At 45.1% G+C, this 18,767-nt stretch overlaps 1 protein-coding gene across 10 annotated transcripts in view; it reads left to right on the plus strand.

Moving 5' to 3' along the window:
- Positions 1–18,767, plus strand: part of RAPGEF2 (Rap guanine nucleotide exchange factor 2) — a 135,165-nt gene that overhangs the window by 70,228 nt on the left and 46,170 nt on the right. For 3 of the 10 annotated variants that reach the window (XM_088528103.1, XM_088528105.1, XM_088528104.1), the window contains exon 1: positions 7,189–7,308. The exons of the other annotated variants lie outside the window; for them this stretch is intronic. In XM_088528103.1, the coding sequence (XP_088384229.1) occupies positions 7,249–7,308 (60 nt within the window). In that variant the 5' untranslated portion in view covers positions 7,189–7,248. Of the gene's footprint in view, positions 1–7,188; positions 7,309–18,767 lie in introns of those variants that run through there. 10 annotated transcript variants of the gene reach the window in all.

Here is an 18,767-nt window from a genome sequence, read left to right on the forward strand (position 1 = left end):
GACGCGGATGTAGGTGGCCAGGCGCTGAAAGGCAGCTGGAGGGGACAGGAGCCTGGCCCATAACTTGTCCCATCAGGTGGACGGACACACGCGTTGCTCAGCCCTGGGTCTGGACAGACGCCCACGCGAAGCGCCGACGTTTTGACTGACATCACATTTGTCTGAATGGCATCTTTTGAGCTTGAAGTCTATTTGTCAGGGAGTTGACCGACGCCAAGTTGGGGAAATACAAAGCATCTGCCAAAGCCAACATTTACCAAGAGCGTTTGTGTGTCTCGTTGAACTGTTAGAGGACTTCAGGGTTAGGATTGAAAAAACTTTTGTGGTAGAACTGGTCCACATATTATGGAAAACTATTTACTGATGCATCAGAATTCTTTCCTTTAAATATGACTTGGCTCTATTCCCTTGATTATTTTTATCAGGAATCACAGTCATTTTAAAGGCTCCTCCTTTTTGCTGTTGATGCTCGAATTCTGTAAGAATTTCCAATAGCCTGTTCCTTGTTTTTGTTTTTTCTCCATACTTTATTCAGGGAGTGTGGCTGACTGCAGCAGTGCGGAAGTTAATAAGAGGGCAAGCAGCGTTCGCCTGTGGTTAATGTAAAAATTTACAATTCAGAGGAGCTAGTTCCTATTCCGGAGCTTTGTCACCGTCTCCAAATACAATGTTGGACAGGACTTAACATTGTGCACGTGTGTGTGGGCATCTATCTGCTCACATGCAGACGTATCTATGTCCCGGGGTGATTTCAGCCCCTTGTAGTTTGAATCCTTCGCATGCCTCAACTTCAAGAAATCAACAGAATACACTCAGTCCTTCAAACCTGTAGTTAACACAACACTTAAACACTCAATGTTCAGGTGATCTAAAGAATGATCTAGCACTTTCTAATGTAAGTTCACTTAATAAAATACTCAGAATCATAAGTAAATATTCATGTCAGGGAAAAAACAAAACCAAAACCCTTGCTTTTAGCCAGAAAGAGACACATATGAGCTAGTTTGCAAAGTCTATGGATTATTTGTATGGTCGTGAACAAGGAAGCACAGGCGCATGGAAACAAAATGAGCTTGTACAAAGGTACAGAGGATACAGGGAGATCATGGTGGGGAGAAAAGGTTCTGGATGACCTTGATCTTGGAGGCGTTAAGTGCATCTGCTTATGAAGGAGGAAGAAGACACACAGAAAAAGAGAATTCTAATCAGACATCCTTGGTAATGGAAAGAGCTTGGGGGGGGACAAGTTGCTGGGAGGTTTATGGCTTTAGTTACTATCATGTCTTGTGACAGCTGAAAGCCATCAAATAGATCTAGCTTTTGAACTTGATGCCGACTTAGTTTTCTGCCAGGGAGAGGAAACGATGTGGAAAGGTAAGCAGTAGGCAAGGAGAAAGTAAGCCCAGTGAAAGCCCTGTAATGTGGCAGGTAACATGAGGGGTGATAAAATAATATAAAATTTTATTTTATATTCGCATAAAAATGCTACCCACTCGCAGTGGGCCTTCCTGTCTGCATTGAGAAGCTTCTAACAGAGGGCATGTTTTGAAAAGTCAAGAGAAAATTAGTGGGGGACTTTCAGAGCAGGACAAGTGAACCGGGCTTGTTCTGTCCGTGGTTATGAAACGTTCTGTTAAATAATGTTACCAGTGAATTGATAAATCAAAATTGTACACACACCTTCATTTACAGCTGTGTTGCTCATGGGCAGTATACTATGCAAGTGTGTTGTAATTACGCAGTGCACAAAGAATGCATGACTGTTTTTGCCTTTCTTGGTGTAACACTTTGTTTAAAAGCATTTAAAACGGAACATAGTTTAGCGATCAGTCCTTTTATAATAAAAAGTGGCCAGCTCCTACCATTTGACAAAAATTAGCGTCCTTTGTGCCCTTTTACCAAGAAAGCTGTTTGTCTTGTTGTTTTTGTCCATTTATAAAATTCAGTGCAATTTCATACGCAGCCTTTAGTTTTTGTCACTTCACGATGGTGATAATCTACTCATCGTTTGTCATGTTCATCATACCAAGGAATATGAAAAATTTAAATTCGGAATTTGTGTTTTTAGTCTGGATGTGTAATACTTAAACACCTCTGCAATAACGTGCGTTCCTCAGAATCTGTGACTGTATTACATATACAAGTCTATTTTGTGTATATTAAATTGAGACACTTGGGACAATACAAAAAGCATGGGTTACCTTTATCAGACACCCCAAAGATAATTGGACAACTCCAGTTAACTTTGTGGGGTTTTCTTATTTTTTTTTCCCCGGAAATTGCATGTTTCCTTATGGGAACATCCCCGGATAATGTTACAGTGACAGTGCATAGTTCCTATCCCAGATTCTCTACTTTTTGGCCAATCATAATCTCTTAGTTGCACGTTTTCCTTTCTTTGAAAATATGCTGTAAAGTTATGTATTTATATATTAGTATATGAGCGAGCACCGCCACCATTTTATTTTGTGGAATGCCCAGAGTAAACCAAAGCTGTCTGTTCATCCTCCTTTTAGTGCCGTGTCCTGGCAAATTGATGCAAAATTAATGGTATGCAGTGTGCTGTTTACTCCACTTGCAGCCTCCATCAAAGGATGTCTATTTTTGTGTCTTACATCATCTCTGCTGCAGAACTCAGGTATCCGCTGGGATTTACTGTTTTTCCAGAGCCGCCTTTGGAAGGGCGGACGTTGGTATTTGGGGAGAGAGGTGCAGGGGGGAGTTAAATAACTTGCATTACTCAAACATTAGTAAGTCTGAGGTAAAATCTTGTGATGTGCAAATCCTTTTTTGCCTTACTCATTAAATGTGAATGTTAATGTTCCCAGGCTCAAGCAGGGCCCTGTCAATGCCTCTAAACATGCGTGCTTTTCCTGCCAGGGAGCGGGGAGGAAACTGCTTGAGTGTTGTCACTTGGAGAGCGTAAAGCAGTTTAGCTCGGGGTTTGAAAGTCTGTAAGTGATCCACGGCAGTGAAAAGACTGTCTTTAAAGAAAAGACTTTACAAAGTTTTCTGAAATTAGTCTCTGAATCCAAAACCAAGTAGAATCCATTTGGTAGAGAGATTCGGGCTGGTAGGACTGTGCTTCTACCCGACTTTGTTTAAGCACTTCTGTATTTGGGTGTCTAGTCTTGCAATTGCAAAGGGGAAAAAAATGTCGTATTAAGGTTGTAAAGCAGAGCATCCCTTACTTGATGGTAGTTAACTCCCTGATTTACTTGATAATTGGTTTTAAAGAAAGCAAAGAAGGAACAGGTTGCTTCCACTGCGCTCGGGCTTGCTGTTTAAACTGCAAAAGCAGAAGCACCTCCTCTTTTCCTTTTACTTGATTAGCACATTATCTTTAACTCTGTCTTTATGCTCAGGTGAGAAAATTTTGGAAACATTTGGGGAAAAACCTCCCTATAGTGAGAGACTGAATTTTTTCACTCCTGAATTAGACAACGTTAAGGAAATCAAGTAATCTGTGATCATTCACTCAGTCTAATTTTTAGCATTTAATAAGGATAATAAACATTTTAAAGTCATGTTAACAGCATTAAACTTCAGATTTATGTAGATAATAACACATTATGTAAAGACACAAGTAAATTAGGTATCACATAATAAAGTGACTTCATAAATGTGTCAGTGACTTTTGTGTAAGTCTTTTCTATCTTGCAAATGAAAAATTAACTAGTAAGAAAGACAGTTACGTATCATGGAGCTGTTAAGGTTTGGTTTTAAAAGCTGTGATAGAGCACTTTTCCTGATGGTTTTAGTGGTATTTTAATCATAGAAGCTCACCTTGGGACACCTACTTGGTAATTTTCTAGAGAAAAGGCGAATAGAGCAGGTGTGTCTAAAATTGGGTGTCTGGGTTCTGATTTGATGCTGATAGGATGGTGAATTGCTTGCATGAACCTGGGCCCTGTGGCCAGTGATTTAAGGGCACCGGCAGCAAATTTGTCAAAGTATTAGAATGAAAGACTGTTTAGTTACTAAATGAGACACTAAAGTATATGCTTCATTGCTGTGTCTGTTGTCGATTGCTGTTTGGGGAGTTTTGCTGGTATTTTTATTTCTGGTTATTGTAGTCATAAAGTGCCAAGAAATTTGGAGACACTGCACCAAATGTGTAGTCTTTTTGTTGTCTTTTGTCAAAGAATTTGAACATAAAGGAAACAATATTCTATATTATTATACTGAAAGGAAAGGAAAAAATGTGCTTTTTTTTCTGTTCTTGAGGCACTTCAGGAGAAGAACGTTTTGTGTAGTTAATTTTTACAAAATTAAAAAATACTGGAGTAAATAGCCGTGAGTTGACGTGACTGCTTGACATAGAAGATCGGAGATAATCCGTTGTTGCAGCATTTGTCATTAACCTAAAAGGTTTAATGCTTCCAGCCTCGTTGACATGGCTGAGGAGACCAATATCCCGGAGCATGTTCCAGCCAGGAAAATGGAGCTTACGGGAATGGCACTGGGATGGTGCAAGCTGCTGAGATCTGTATCACTTCATCTTCAAGAGCTGCTGTTCATGGATCCTGTGGATAGTGCGGGGTGTCCTGGCACTCGCGCTTGGACGGAGCAGGTCCGTGTGTTCTGCACTGGTGTTTGAGGCTTGCACAGAGAGGTCAGCTTCTTGTAAAGGTAATAGTTGGAGGCAGGGGAGGACAGCCCATCATGTCCAGCTATTGCAGATCAGGTTCATTAACATCTCATTTTAATCACCTCATTTGCAGAAAACCTAATTTGCGGAAAAATTTGCTCTTTTCAGACTTTGTCTAAGCAAGGAGTTTTTATACGTGGGCTTTGACATAGACCTCAGTGGAAAGTTGTACGTTGGTTTGGTATTAACTGTTCATAGTTATTTATGATAGAAATTTTCCAAAGAGCATTGTTCTGCTGTCTCTCACCGATTCAAATTCTATTCATTTTTCCACTGAAAGATATATAGTCATTGAGCTTCTGCCATGGTTATTTTTATAAACCCTAATTTATAGGTAATTATTTTATGAAATGATAATAAGTGCATATGATTATACTGCATTGTGTCAGTGTACCCAGAAAGTGGTGAAAGTAGCAGTAGCTGAGAAGAAATAGGGAAACGGAATCAGCCCTTTATTTCAGAAAGTCTTAATATCACAGACTGCCTGTGTTGTTTGTTTGTTTGTTTGTTTTTCACCTAATTACATTTATATATATAAATTTTATATATCTATACACACACATTTAAGGTGCAAAGATTTTTTTTTCTGTTTCAGAAACCATCAAGTTTTTGATAGTTTGAGTCACACTAATAGCAGACTGCCAGGTTGCTTTAAACCTGGCATTCGTGTGTATAGTACTGACTTAATTTTACCACGGGAGAGAAGAGTATATGGTGGTGACCCCTCTAATTAATAAGGGAGTGTTTCATGGTTTTGTCATGTAGTTCTCCGTCTCTTCTCTACTGTGTGTAGACCACAGCAGGGTCAAATTCTGCTCATGGGGTCAACCACGGGGCCACCAAGTCAAACTTGAGACCGTTTTAATTGCTTTGTCAAAAAGTAATACTTAGAATACTAGAGGAGGTTTGTGTAAATCTCCTGAAATTAATAGTTTCTGCTATTTCTGGTGAGGATTTCATTTGAAAGTTGATTGTGCTCAGCATTAGGCTCTTTTTATATGGTTTAAACATAAGTTAACATTCAGAAATCGTCTGGTATTTGCGATGCTTTGTTGAGTGCCACTGCAATGCTTTTTAATATTTGGAACCAATTATTGTAATGCAGTTGTTTTAGGAAACCCTTAATGCCCTTCAAGGAAACCTTTTAGCATGCAAAAGAAAATGAAGGGCACAAGTATCATATTAAACTCTCATAAATGTAAATATATTCAATTTAAGTGTGCCATGTATGAAACAGTGTCCTTAAAATAACTGCACAAGTGAAGTAGCCCAGATAGTTCAGGATCTTCCCTTCCCTTTTTCTTTCACAAGGGTGGTTGGCGTCGGTGGCAGTTTCTCCTCCAGCCCCGTTGAAGGCTCACGCGCGGTAGACGCGGTCGGACAGGACCGCGCCGCAGGTGGAGCAGGGAGCGCTGCTCCGTCCCGTGGGCTTGTGGCGCCCGGCGCGCGGGCCGAGCCCACGCGCGTCGCTGCCCTTAGCTCCTCTGCAGGCCTGTGCGCCGGTACAGAACCGAAGCCATGCACTGCGCGGGGGAGTGACTGATGAGAATGGAGGTTAGAAATACACCTACGGCCTTGGACAAAAACGATAACAAACATACGTGTGTCATCATTTTCTGGACCGTGCTTCCCCCCTCCCTTTTTTTTTAATGAGGTTGGCTCATTTAATGTACGTGTAACTGTAATATCCATGTCCGGAAAGGTGTTAAATAACATTTACAAAGCGCTGGCCGTTGGCCGGGCGCAGCGCTAGGATGCCTGTGCGGAAGCGCTGGACGCGTTGGGCTCCCCGGCAGCGCCGCGGGCCGCTTCGGGTGGGAGAAGCGGGGTGCTGCCGCCCCGGCCTCCTGCCTGCCCCTGCCTGCCACACGAGGAGGGAGCTTTTTATTGAGGAGAGGAAGCGCGTTCTCTGTGCCCAGGAAATGGCCTTCCTGGCGCGTTGCTATGCCAACTGCCTGCAGCCATGCTCCTCCGAAGTAAGCACAATAACGTAATGCTGTGGGCGCGCTCGGCACGCGCGTGCGGGCGGCGCGGCGCTCCCGGCGCCGTCCCCGCGGGCGGCTGCCCCGCGGCGCAGCGCCGCGCGCCCGCCGATGTCACACGCCGCCCGCGGCCGCGGCGCAGCCCGGGGAGGACGCGAGGAGCGGCGGGGGCGCCCGGCCGCCTCCCTGCGCGCGTAGCTCTGCGCGGCGCCCGGCGCAGGCACTATCTGTGCAGTCAGCCATTTTAGCTTCTCTTTCCCCCCCGCCTTCTCTCCCCCCTCCTCCTCGTGCCGTCCCCGGGGCTCCGGGAGCGGTTTTGCTCCGCGGGATGAAGGCTGCGTGCGTCGGGTTTCAGCCGGCGCGCCGCATCCTGACACGCGGGGACCTTCAGCGCTGCGAAAATGGAGCCGGGCGCTGTCGTTTGGATCGCTCCTCGGCACTACAAGTGTGAGGGGGCTCTGGAGCTCGCCAGTAGTGACACTTTTAGCTCCAGCCTGCTTTCCTCCTCCCACCCTCCTCCTCCTCCTCTTAATTTAATGCTGTAGAAGGTGACTTGCCCTCCATGAGAAATTGGTGCATGATGTGTAGCTTCAGCTCGGCGTGTGTCTCTTCATTATGAAACCCCTTGCGATCCCAGCTAGCCATGGAGTTACGGGCCAGCAGGAGAAGCACTCGGTAAGTCTGGCACGTTCTGCTCGGGCTCTCGGTCGCCTGTCACCGCGAGCGGCGTGGGGACGGGAGCAGGGACGGGAGCCGCTTGCCGTTCGTGATCGTGCATTAAATGGTGGCTGTGGAGGGAAGGCTGCACCTGAGCCGGCGTGAGGATTTGTAAGGGTCTGTATCGGGTACCGCTTTGAGCTGAGAAAAGGCAGCTCCCGTTTCCTTCCAGATGTTAGAAAAATGAATCGGAGCGCCCTGATGTGCTGCCCTTGGCTGCAAGCTGTGAGCCTGCAGTTCAAATCAGCACGCACCAGTGGAAACTTTAAAGGAATACGCAGGCTGTGCAGCAAGTGCTGCGCGTGCAGATGGCCATCGGAAGGGCTTCCTGGCGCCGCTCGGCAGCGTGCTGGCCCTTAGCATCCGTGGGGCAAAAACTGTGAGCAAAACCCGGGAGGAACAAAGGCCCCAAGTGGAGATGCTTTCTAATTGACCCCATGAGTCAGCTGCACCTCTGCGGCGCTTTAATCCCCGCCGAGGCCTCTGCTTGTTGTTTGTGGAAAACGCATCCCCAGGCAGAGCCGCAAACCAGGGTGTTTGCCAGGGCCTAGGGGCCAAACCCTACGGACTGGGGCTTTGCTGCTTGGAAAGGCTTTAGAAATACAGATCTTTGTCACTTAGTTAATGCAGGTGTCACTTCACGCTGCTCTGTAAATCTTGGCAGTAAAACCATGTGTAGCTTAGTATATTTTTTTTTCAGTCTTACCATTTGTTTCTTCACAAGTCCTTTTCCTCTGCATGCATTCTGATCGTATGTGCATACCTATAGGCGTGTATGTAGGATGCAGGAATCATAAGCACGGGGAAATGTGACAGCAGGAACTTTTTCAAGGAGGAGCAGCTTCTTCAGGAACTCAGGTTTTGGCCGCGTTCAGAAACACAGGAACTAGTCTAGAAACACTTCAGAACGCCTCCAGAACGGTTTTTCTTATGTACACAGCAAGTGTATCGCAGGTTCTGGTTGCAGACTGTGTTGTTCATCTTAAAAAAGCAGCTAGTTTAATTACATTCTCACTATAAGGGAGTTCATGTTACCAAATCATTGGGTGTTCATGAAATATTTAAAACTTAATCTAAGAAAGTCTCCTTCCCTCCTGAAACTCAAGGACAGAAGAAGCCGAAATAGAATAGGATATCCTGAATTTGCAAATGGCAATAAATTAAGAAAACTGTACTTTTTAAAAAAATACTCTTGACTCTCTAAAGAGTGTTTATGAAAAGTTCTAGATTGACTCTGGTAGCACAGCAGATCTAATTAATATAAAATAACTGCTTGTAGATAAAGCAAAAATTCAGTTGTATATTAGACTTGCATTCTAAGTTCTCTCATCTTGGAGTACTGTTACTCAATTTAATTAAACCATAGACAAAATATTCACCCTGTGGGCAAAAATGGGGGAATAAAAATCAGTGAAATGGCAAGGTATTGCTTTACTGGACAATTAGTTTACCTTAAGAAAATGTCCAAATATGTTTAAGAGGAGGAAATGATGTTTTGACATAGGAGTGGCACGGAGCTGTGGCTTTTACGTTAACAAAAGCCATAGTTCAGGGTTTGCACAGAAGTTTAAAATTCAGCTTCCATGGCACGATTCAGCTCAGTGAAAGCACCACTTTGGCAATGAGACTTTCCATGCCTGTTCTCCAGACAGAGGTTATTTTGCCTGGAAAATGGGACTGAAGCACCTGAATTCTTGGTAGGCAGTCTCAGAGCTTTATGGTACCCAGGTTTGGCTCTGCTGCAATTAGAAGGCAGACTTAATGCGTTCACCATTTCTGATGATGGATTATTTTCATGTTTGTATGTTCTGAGAACCTGAAATATGTGTAATTGGTGTCCATCTGAGCTTGTTTATTGGAAAGAGCTCAGTTACTTTTCTGATATCATGGCTTAGACTCTCACTGTTGGTTTGCTGGGATAATCTGGGAACCAGGGCAAAAATCTCCTGTGCAAGCTTGCACAAAATTAACGAGAATTGATGTGTTTAGTGTTGTGCAGCTCTCCTGCCGTGTCCCAGGTCCTGCCTGCACCTCTGTCCGCTGTGCTTAGCAGGGACTTGCATGGTTTCTAGGCGGCCTGACCTCTGTCTCTGTATTGCTTTTGCAATATCAAACATTATCGATGATCGTTTCCAAAAATGTCACTTCACGGATCCCGAAACCACCAACTTTGGAACAGTTGCACACGTTGCAGCATATGCCTGCTTTATTATGTAGAAAAATCGTATTAATTAAGTTCAAGGTCTCCCTAGTAGACTGAGGCACTCTAAAATCTAATTTTCATATGTTATTCCTCCTTTTCCCTCAGATGTGTTGCTTTTAGAAACTTTACTCAAAGTTGTGTATTTAAAAAAAAAAAAAAAAAAGAGTGACAGGGTGTAATGGCTTTTAAAAAGTGTGACTTGAGATGCATAGTTCTTTCATTAGGAATTGCAGAATGTTCTGGTGTCAATTATGCCCAGTCTAAAAGGACAGATAAGTTGCATTTTTGGTTATTTTACTGAAATAAAGGCTAGTCAGAGCAGATACACTGGCAGCTCAGTAACTCTCCATAGTGGTCGTGTAGATAGTGCAATCTTGATGGGTTTGGCCTGTCCTGAATTAATTAAATATATATAAAGCAAAAAGTCGGGAAGTTTGTTTTGTTTTTTCCTTCTTGTGAGCGTGGAAGAGCACGAGGGCGACGCGGCCAAGGCAGACGGCTGCGCTGGATAAGCTGTAGGGATTGGGAGGGTGTCGAATCTTTTGTGCATTTCCCGCTATCGAGCTATCTGGGTGTGGGGGTGTGTACATGCACGTTGGAAAAAGCCTCAGTAATTGCCTGTTTTCTGCTGTAGCTGCAGATGATGGTGATTTTGTTCATCTTGCAGAATTACACATTACATTGAGACTTGCTGCAGGTTTTTTGTTGTTGTTAGATGCCTTTAGTTTTATCGATTAATGAATCTGTTGACTAATGAAACTTCTGTTTTGCCCTCCTTTTGATTATTCCTTTCCTTTTCACTTATGCCTTTTGGAAAAATCCTTTCTGAAGACCAACAACGAAGCTGTGGCTTTTTCACTGGATTGGAAATGGCATTTGGCCTCTCTGTAGATGTACTATCATATTGGCCCTTCATTATGCATCTCCGTATTATTTTCTCTACAAGATTCATCTCAAAGTGGTTCCTCTGGCTTAATGAATAGCTGTTTGCTATTTTGCAATAGTTAAATTAATTGCTGAAATGGCCAGGTCGTGTTCTAGTGTGCTATTAAAGTCCTACTCTTACGACAAAAGTATTAATTTTTATTTCCATGACTTTTTATGGTGTTTGTAGCTACAGTACCGATGTGCTTTGCTGAGGCGGTGCAGGAGGGCATTAGCTTTGTGTTGCAGATAGCACCGTTGAAGACAAGCTTTGCCAAGAAGAGTAAGGACAGAATGTCGAGACGTGAAGTGCGTGTTTTGCAGCAGAGCCAGGTCTAAGCAAACTTCCAAAGCCCGGGTTTTGCAGTCTCGCTTTTCTGCGTGCTGGCCCGTGGCCTAATGACCATCTGAATGGTTGGTCTTAAGCGATTTGCCGGGCATCAGACCAGAGCTCCGTGGTGGAGTCTGGATGGAGCGCTGTTCTCCAGGACAGCGTTTAGCTGCCTGTTTGCTCCTGGGCTCCCAAATGGCAAAATTTGGGTCATTTCACGGGAACCGCAGTGAGTGCATTAGTGACCCGTAGAGACGGCAGTGAGGACATCTTTGGCACCTAGATGGTGTCCTGCATCTTTCCTGTTACTGCTTCAAAGCCCGGGGATTGTGGAGCTGGAAAAGCAAAACCACCATATGTGTGTTTGTGCTCACGCAGAACCGTGTGCCCAGCCTGTTTTGCTCTATCCTCTTCTTAAGAAAAAGCTGATTTTTTTTCAGGTCAGTGTGGATGCCTCGTGTAGAAAACGTCATAGTAGGCATTTACCTAGAAGTTAGTTTAGAGTTTTTAAGCTAGTAGAAGAATTCAGGCCTCATAATGAGAATTGGGGAAAAAATATAATCAGTATTGCCAATTCTAGTTTACATTCCAAAGTGGCCAAATCTGAGGGTGGTATCAGAGTGCTTACAGAGTGATCACGTGTATGATGGTATGCAATGAAATGCCTAATTCATAGAACACAACTGGGAACCTGAAGAGAACCAAGTCAGGTTCTTTTGCTACGCTCTCTGAGGCCACCCAGCCAATGTTAAAATCCAGCTAAAATACAACCCTCCTATCCCCAAAATGAGCAAACACACAAACCAAGAAATTAAATCCTTTGACGTTCCTGATTCTGCAAGTTAACGAAGACAAAGCATAAACAGAAGCTCAAAAGAAAAAAAAAAAAAGATTATAGTGGAATGTGCTTTCCACGGCTTCCAGGTGTCTCACGCTGTTGTTAACAAGGTGGTAAATAGCCACGTAAAAATACTGCAGCAGGGTTGAGTAAATTCGTTTTCTGGAACTTAATTTTTACTCATCCGAGGCAGGGATTCTCCGCAGTGATGTGCAGGAAATGGGTGGCTTGTTAGAGGGCCGAAGGTGCTGCCAGTCCCGTGGCTGCCCTTGTAGTAACCACGGCTGCGTCCCATGTTCTCTGGAAAACACTCCCGTGCTTGCGAGGCCTCCAGGTTGGCTGCAGAGTCAATGAAAGGGCTGCAGATCCTCCCTGGAGGTCCCTCCCAACCCCAGCCATGCCCTGGGATTTGTGCCAGAAGGTAACGGCACGTAGGCTCCTGATTTGCTCATTAGCAAACTGTGATTTCTAATTTGTAAACTGGAATTGGATAAACATGGAAACCGTGTTCAGATCATCAGCTCTGGGGTAATGGATGTTTTTGGTGCTGGAAACTCGTAGTATAATTTTTTAGTCTATTTAAAGTTTAATTTTCCTCAACTATGTTATCTTAAATGAGTCTTATTCCTTGGTGTGTTCTAGGCTTTAAATTCTACAAATTAGTCCTTGACAACATTCTTGATGTTTGGAAAGCTACGCTAATTTTCCTAAACCATTCATGAATGCACTCTGCTCTGATTTTATCAGGCTGAAACAAATACAGGATTTCTCAGGATATCAGCGTCTCTGATGGTCATTTTAGCTTTTTGCTCTCTTAATTGTAAATGTTAATATATAGCTACACTGTTAGCTATGCTGTTCCCTTATCAGTTTTGATGTATTTCTGCTGGTCTAAATTTAGAATTATTATTTTAGAAGTAATGCTGTTTGAAACAAAGGAATCAAAATGGTAAGGAGGTATTTTAAGATTTCATACATATAAGGGTAACACTGAAGGAGCATTTCCAATATTCCTTATTGCCAGTGGAGCACAAGTGCTACTGACTGCAAAGACAACGCCAGGAGTAAAGCCCGTGCTACGGATTAGGGGAAAATGGGAAGTTAATGCCTCAAGATTTATTCCTGACCAAAGAATCTTGTACCGACACATCTCGTTTTCAGTATTGAATTAGAAGGTTCCTGGCAGCTGCAGCGCAGGAAAAGCCTGGGATGATGCTTTAGTGTTCCAGCCCTTGGGTGCTGAGGTGGTGCAGCTGGTTCCCAAACCGTCGCTTCACTCGTGGGCTGGTCGAAGCCCTTCCAGGCTGGAGCGTGTCAGCAGCCTTTCCTGCTGGTGGTTTTTGGGATGCTGCTGATTCAGCTGAGAGCCACAGGAGAATAAAATTACCTGGAGGGGTCTCTGCCTGCTGCTCCGTACGCTCGGAGCGCTGTTAGTGAAGCCGGTGCTAAGCCCAGGAGTTCGGATTTAGAGGGAAGTTGTCATTTACTCGGTGTTTGCATGAGGATGTGAAAAGGGCAGATGAAGGACAACAGATTGCAGTGCTGATAGTGAGGTGATGCTGGAAGTAAACAGTCTAATATTAACTTAGTACTAGCAGAAATAGAGCTGTTATTTAGTCCCTGATCCAGCTGAGGGCATGGCGTGTCGATGAAATGGGAAAGACGCAGGATTGGAACTATTACATACGGTGAAATAAAGCCAAGATGGAATTTGGATAGGTGACATTAGACAACCGTGCTGTGGTGATACTAAGTACCAGGTCTAGTCCCCTGGCTGTCTAGCCTTTCCCGAGGCCTGGATTATGGGCAGTCAGAGCTGCTGTCCCTCCTGTACCATGCCATTAACGCCAGGGCCTGCGTGATCACCTTGAGGAGACAACCAGTATTTTGGTCCGTTTCACAGTTTCCTGGGCCTCGTGGAACCCTCTGCTAGGGCCAAGCAGATGGGAGCGTGGGAATGCCCTTGTTTTCGTTTAGGGTATCTTTCTGCTTTCCCCTTATACGTTTTGCCGTGTTTCAGCATCGTTAGTAGACAAAAAAGGCGACAGAAAGGTCTGAATTATTTGACCGAATTACACCTTCGGTGTCAAGGTGCTTGAGACGCTCCCTGGGCAATACATGAAGCCTCCATACTCTGCCGCCTGTGATGGCAGTGGCCATCCAGGTGGCCCAGCTGAAGGAGAAGCAAGGCAGATTTAACACCAGCCTTGTCCTTCAGCCCGGTTTGTGCCTCGAGCTGGCTTACAGACACAAGGTGAGGAGAAGCAACACCATGAGTTCACATGCCAAAAAGGACGCAGTATTACCCTGCGTCTGTTTGAAGCTTCTGTCAATAGGGTGACAGAAAGGGCTGGCGACCATTAGATGATGGTTGTACCTTGCAGCGGTGAGCGAGCGATTTTGAGTGTCTGAGAGAGGCGTCCGACACGGCCACGTTACCCACGTCTCTGCTTGGTAGCGCCAGGGCCTGCTCCTTGCCATGGACCTTCCTGGTGTTCAGGCCTGGTTTATGGACAGCCAGGAAGGAGTACAGCTGTAGAACTGAGTTGGGCAGAGAGGAACCTCATGAGGTTCAACAAGGGCAAGTGCAGGGTCCTGCACCTGGGCAGGAATAACCTTAGGCACCAGGACAGATTAGGGGTTGACCTGCTGGAAAGCAGCTCCGCAGAGAGGGATTTGCGAGTCCTGTTTGACAACAGGTTCCCCATGAGGCAGCAACGTGCCCTCGTGGCCAGGAAGGCCAATGGGCTCCTGGCTGCAGCAGGAGGAGCGTTGGCAGCAGGACCAGGGAGGGGATCCTGCCCCTCTGCTCAGCCCTGGGGAGGCACCTGGAGCATCGGGGGCAGCTCTGGGCTCCCCAGGACAAGAGGGACCTGGAGCTGCTAGAGAGGGGCCAGCGCAGGGCCACGAAGGTGATGGAGGGACTGGAGCATCTGTCATATGAGGAAAGACTGAGTGAGCTGGGCCTGTTTAGTCTGGAGAAGAGAAGGCTGAGAGGAGATTTGATCAACATGTTCACGTACCTGAGGGGTGGTCGTAGGGAGGATGGGGCCAGGCTCTTCCCCATGGTGACCGGTGACAGGACAAGGGGTAACGGGCACAAGTTGAACCCCAGGCAGCTCCACGTCCACGTGAGGAAGAACTTCCTTGGTGTGAGAGTGCCAGAGCCCTGGCACAGGCTGCCCAGAGAGGCTGTGGAGGCTCCTGCTCTGGAGATCTCCAACCCGCCTGGATGGACCCTGTGCCCCTGCTCTGGGTGTCCCTGCTGGAGCAGGGCTTGGACTGGGGGATCCCTAGAGGTCCCTGCCAACCTCAACCATTCTGGGATTCTGTAATAATCAGTGCTCAAATTCCTCCACCTGAGATTTCTCTCACTCAGTCTATAAATCTTGCCTCATTTTATCAGTCTGAAGTCTGTCAGCTTCTTTTCTTGCAGCACTTGTGCACTAGGTCATCTGCACACTGACTGAGCAGGATTTATTGGTATATAGCTTGACTCCAAACTGTGACTTTGCAAGCAAGAGAAACAGATGAGAGCTTCCAAAGCTCCCTTTGCCACGCTCCCTTTGCCGCGCTCCCTCTGCGGAAGGGCTCTACACAAGTGACGTCGCGCTGTTTTGTAGGTCTGCTCCCTTTGTGTGCTTAGTCGTCTTGGCTTGCTTTAAAGTTTAAAATAGGCTCGCACTGTGCTGTGCCGCTGTTATTCCCGCGGAGCCAAGAGCACGCGAGCTGGGTGGTGTTCCTGGGTCGCGTTCCTTGGTGGAAATGTTCCCGAATTCCGGCGAGCCGCGTGCCTGCCGGCCTGCAGAGTGCTCTTATGCAGGAGGTGCATCAATGTTGGGAAGGGCCCTTGGGGCTCGCGGGACGAGGCGGCAGGACTGAGCCTGCCGCCGGGACTGGATCTTGGCCGGCTGATGGATGGCTTGGAAGCAGGATGGGGAGGCCTTGCACCTGGAAACCGGGCAGCTGTGGCTGCCTTGGAAATGGGATCCTCGGTCAGAACTGTGGGGAACCCAACCTGCTCGTGGGGCTTTTTAGTGTTAGTTTAGCTATAACCTAGAGTTTGCAAAGCCGCCATCACTCATCTCCTTTTAGTCCAGCTACACTTCCGGTGCTCTTTTTATTTACTTATTTATCTTTTACAAAGCAGCTAAACATAGTTAAAGTGATATTGTAGGCTCTCTCTCTTCTTCCCTGATCCAACCTCTAAATCTTAATTTACTCTTAATAACTACCTAGGAAAAAATCCTCCAAATACTTGACAAACCTTATGTCTCTGCTACTCTGGATTGTTAAGGAAATAGCTGCATGTTGGACTTGATGTCTCTCCCCAGCCTGTGTCCATACACAGTTTTGGTTGAAACCATCAATGGCCTCATTAGTAGCTACATTTGTTGATATTTCAATAGAAGCAGGATATAATATATATCTTTTGCTTGAGATATGCTTAAATGACATAGAAGGATCTACTTCCTCTCTCTGGCTCTGTGGTCTTCGCTTCTAAGTATAGTGGCAAGAGGAGAAGGAAAATGTACACACTTATGTGTCTGCCAAGTGCCCTACTTGAATAATTGCCTCTGTGTCTAGAGTTTTTTATTTTTTTTATAGCAGCAGAGAAGTCTACTACTAATTTCCCTTAAAGCAAAGCTGTTCACAACTGCAAGAGCAGAATAAAAAACAAAATGAAGACAGAATGTTAATTTCTGTTAATAGCTGTGAAAGTCTGCTTGCTACGAGTACCTCCCCTTGCCCATTCGAGTACAATTTCTAAGAGTATTTTCCATCATCTGGCTCCAGGGTTTTCTGTCCTGGTCAGTCTTGCCCAGTTCTATGGGTTTATTTTTAGCTACAAACGCTTTTTTCTACTTTTGTGAGGAGCCGTGAGATTCCTTGGACCTGAGAGCCAAGGATTTTGGCTCTTTCAGTTGAGCGGCGAGGTTTTAGGGTCCCTGCGTACGGCTGGCGTTCCTGAGCGGTGAGGAGCAGTTTCACGAGCAGGGATGCGCGTGCCAGCAGGAGCACAAGGACAGTGCAGTTCTCGGCCTCTCTCCTGTCCAGGTACTTCAGTGTCGCTCCTACCCCTGCCTCTCCCCTTGGTGTTGTGCATCACTGCCAGCTGCGCCGGGGGTAGCCAGGGAACAAGGAAATTGAGGAGAGCCTGGGTCACAGTAGTAGGATTTTGCTTTACTGGGGCTCTGGTGATGCAGTTTTTTGCTCCATTAACTGTGCAGAGATAACGCAATGAATGCAGGAGATGTCTAAAGGGTCTGCTGCTCTTAGAATCACAGAATGCTGAAGGTTGGCAGGGACCTCTCGAGGTCATCTAGCCCAACCCCTGCACACGCAGGGTCACCTAGAGCACGTGGCACAGGACTGCGTCCAAGCGGGTTTGAAGATCTCCAGAGAAGGAGACTCCACAACCTCTCTGGGCAGCCTGTTCCAGGGCTCTGGCACCCTCACTGCTAGGAAATTTTTCCTTAAGTTCCTGTGGAACTTTTGGTGTTTCAGTTTCCAGCCATTTCCTCTAGTTCTGTCAGTGGCCACCAGTGAAAAGAGGCAGCCCCATCCTCCTCACTGTGTTTGGCTGCTCTCTGAGAGGAGCAAACAGCCCAGTCAGTACAACTGGGGTACGGCCCTAGCGCTGAGTCCCATCGCGTTGCTGTGACATGGGTGCCGTTGTGATTTAAAAACTCATAATCATCAAGCTGTTGGAATAGAAGATATGTTAGTACAGCATTAAAAAAAATCCCAGACAAGGCAAACGTTTTCTATTTTAAGGTTTCTGCTGCGTTAGCGATGTATAAAAGGAAATGCTTGTCACTTAAATATTTCGAGTGAATCTTGTTGTTGTGCTATTTTTACATTATCCAGCAAAATTGAGACATTCTTTTAGGATACATTTCTTCATAATGCGCCTATGAAACTTTCTTTTTACTTTTTGTAAGTCAATCTCAGAAGTAATTTTTCCAGGCTGTAACATTTTTTACTCTCCCCTGCCCCCTCCTTTTTTTTTTTTTTTTTTTAACCCCAAATTCTTAATTTTGTTCTGTAATGATGGTTTTGAAGTGCTGCATGTTATGAAGTTAGGAACTTCCCCAATAATTGAGCAAAACAATGCAAACGATGATTAAGGTAATACACATTTTAGTTTTGTATTAAAAAAATGCTGCCGTCAGCATGTTTCTAAGAACAAGATTGAGCAGGTGCTTTGCTCTCCACTTGTGCATGGAGATATGTGCGTCTGCCAGTGTTGCAGTTCAGGCTTTTTGTTTAATGGGCTAAACAAAACTGCAAAGATCAATAGTCTAGAGCAAACACATAGAAAACAACAGTAGTCAGGACATGATTTCTTATTTGGATTCAGTCATTAGTGGAAGAATTATGTATGTGCCTCTCCAATCATTTGAGTTACTGAAAAGCAAAATTACTTTATTAGAAAAAGATCTTGTGAACTATATCTCGATGCTGTAAAGCAAAGTTGGCATTTTAGTTAAAGCTCCAAAAATGACATTTATATTTCCTTTAGGAAAAAAAAAATGTTAATTTGCTTGTAGGTAGTTGTCACGTCATGTTTACAGATAACTGAAATGGTCGTTGCAAGAAGGTTTAGTGCAGTAGCCCAGTGTGAAGATGCAGTAGTCCCGGGTAAGCAGCTGCAATTCAAAATGCGATGCCTCAGGCGGTCTTGAAAAACTTGGCAAGTTTGTTTTGGTGAGTAGAAGGCTCAAAACATGGACTGCAATAGGTGGAGTATGAAAAAAAAATGGAGCACATGGTGTGAGAAAGGTCTACCAAAGGCCCAGCTCTTAAAACTGAAATACATCACAGGTCTTTTTACATCTGCAGTGTGTCCAGGGTAGCTGTAGAGCTGTTAGCTCATAAAGACTAAGAAAACAATATCCCCACCGTGTGTGAGCAATAGTGTGCTCTGCACCAAAGGCAGCATCATTTTGTTATTAGTGCTAGGTAGGGTATCATGACCTATGTGTCTTCTCTCTCGGGAAATTAATTCTTGGAAGATTTTGAGACATGACAGTAGCTAACGTTTCCCCATACAGTTGGGTAACTCGATGGAAAATTGTGTGGTCTGAAATATATATCCACAGTCAAAACAGAATAGG

This window comes from Tinamus guttatus, unplaced genomic scaffold (assembly GCF_059628265.1).
Source record: "Tinamus guttatus ecotype Peru unplaced genomic scaffold, ASM5962826v1 Tinamus_guttatus_pri_ptg000301l, whole genome shotgun sequence".
In the NCBI taxonomy this organism is placed as follows: Eukaryota; Metazoa; Chordata; class Aves; order Tinamiformes; family Tinamidae; genus Tinamus; species Tinamus guttatus.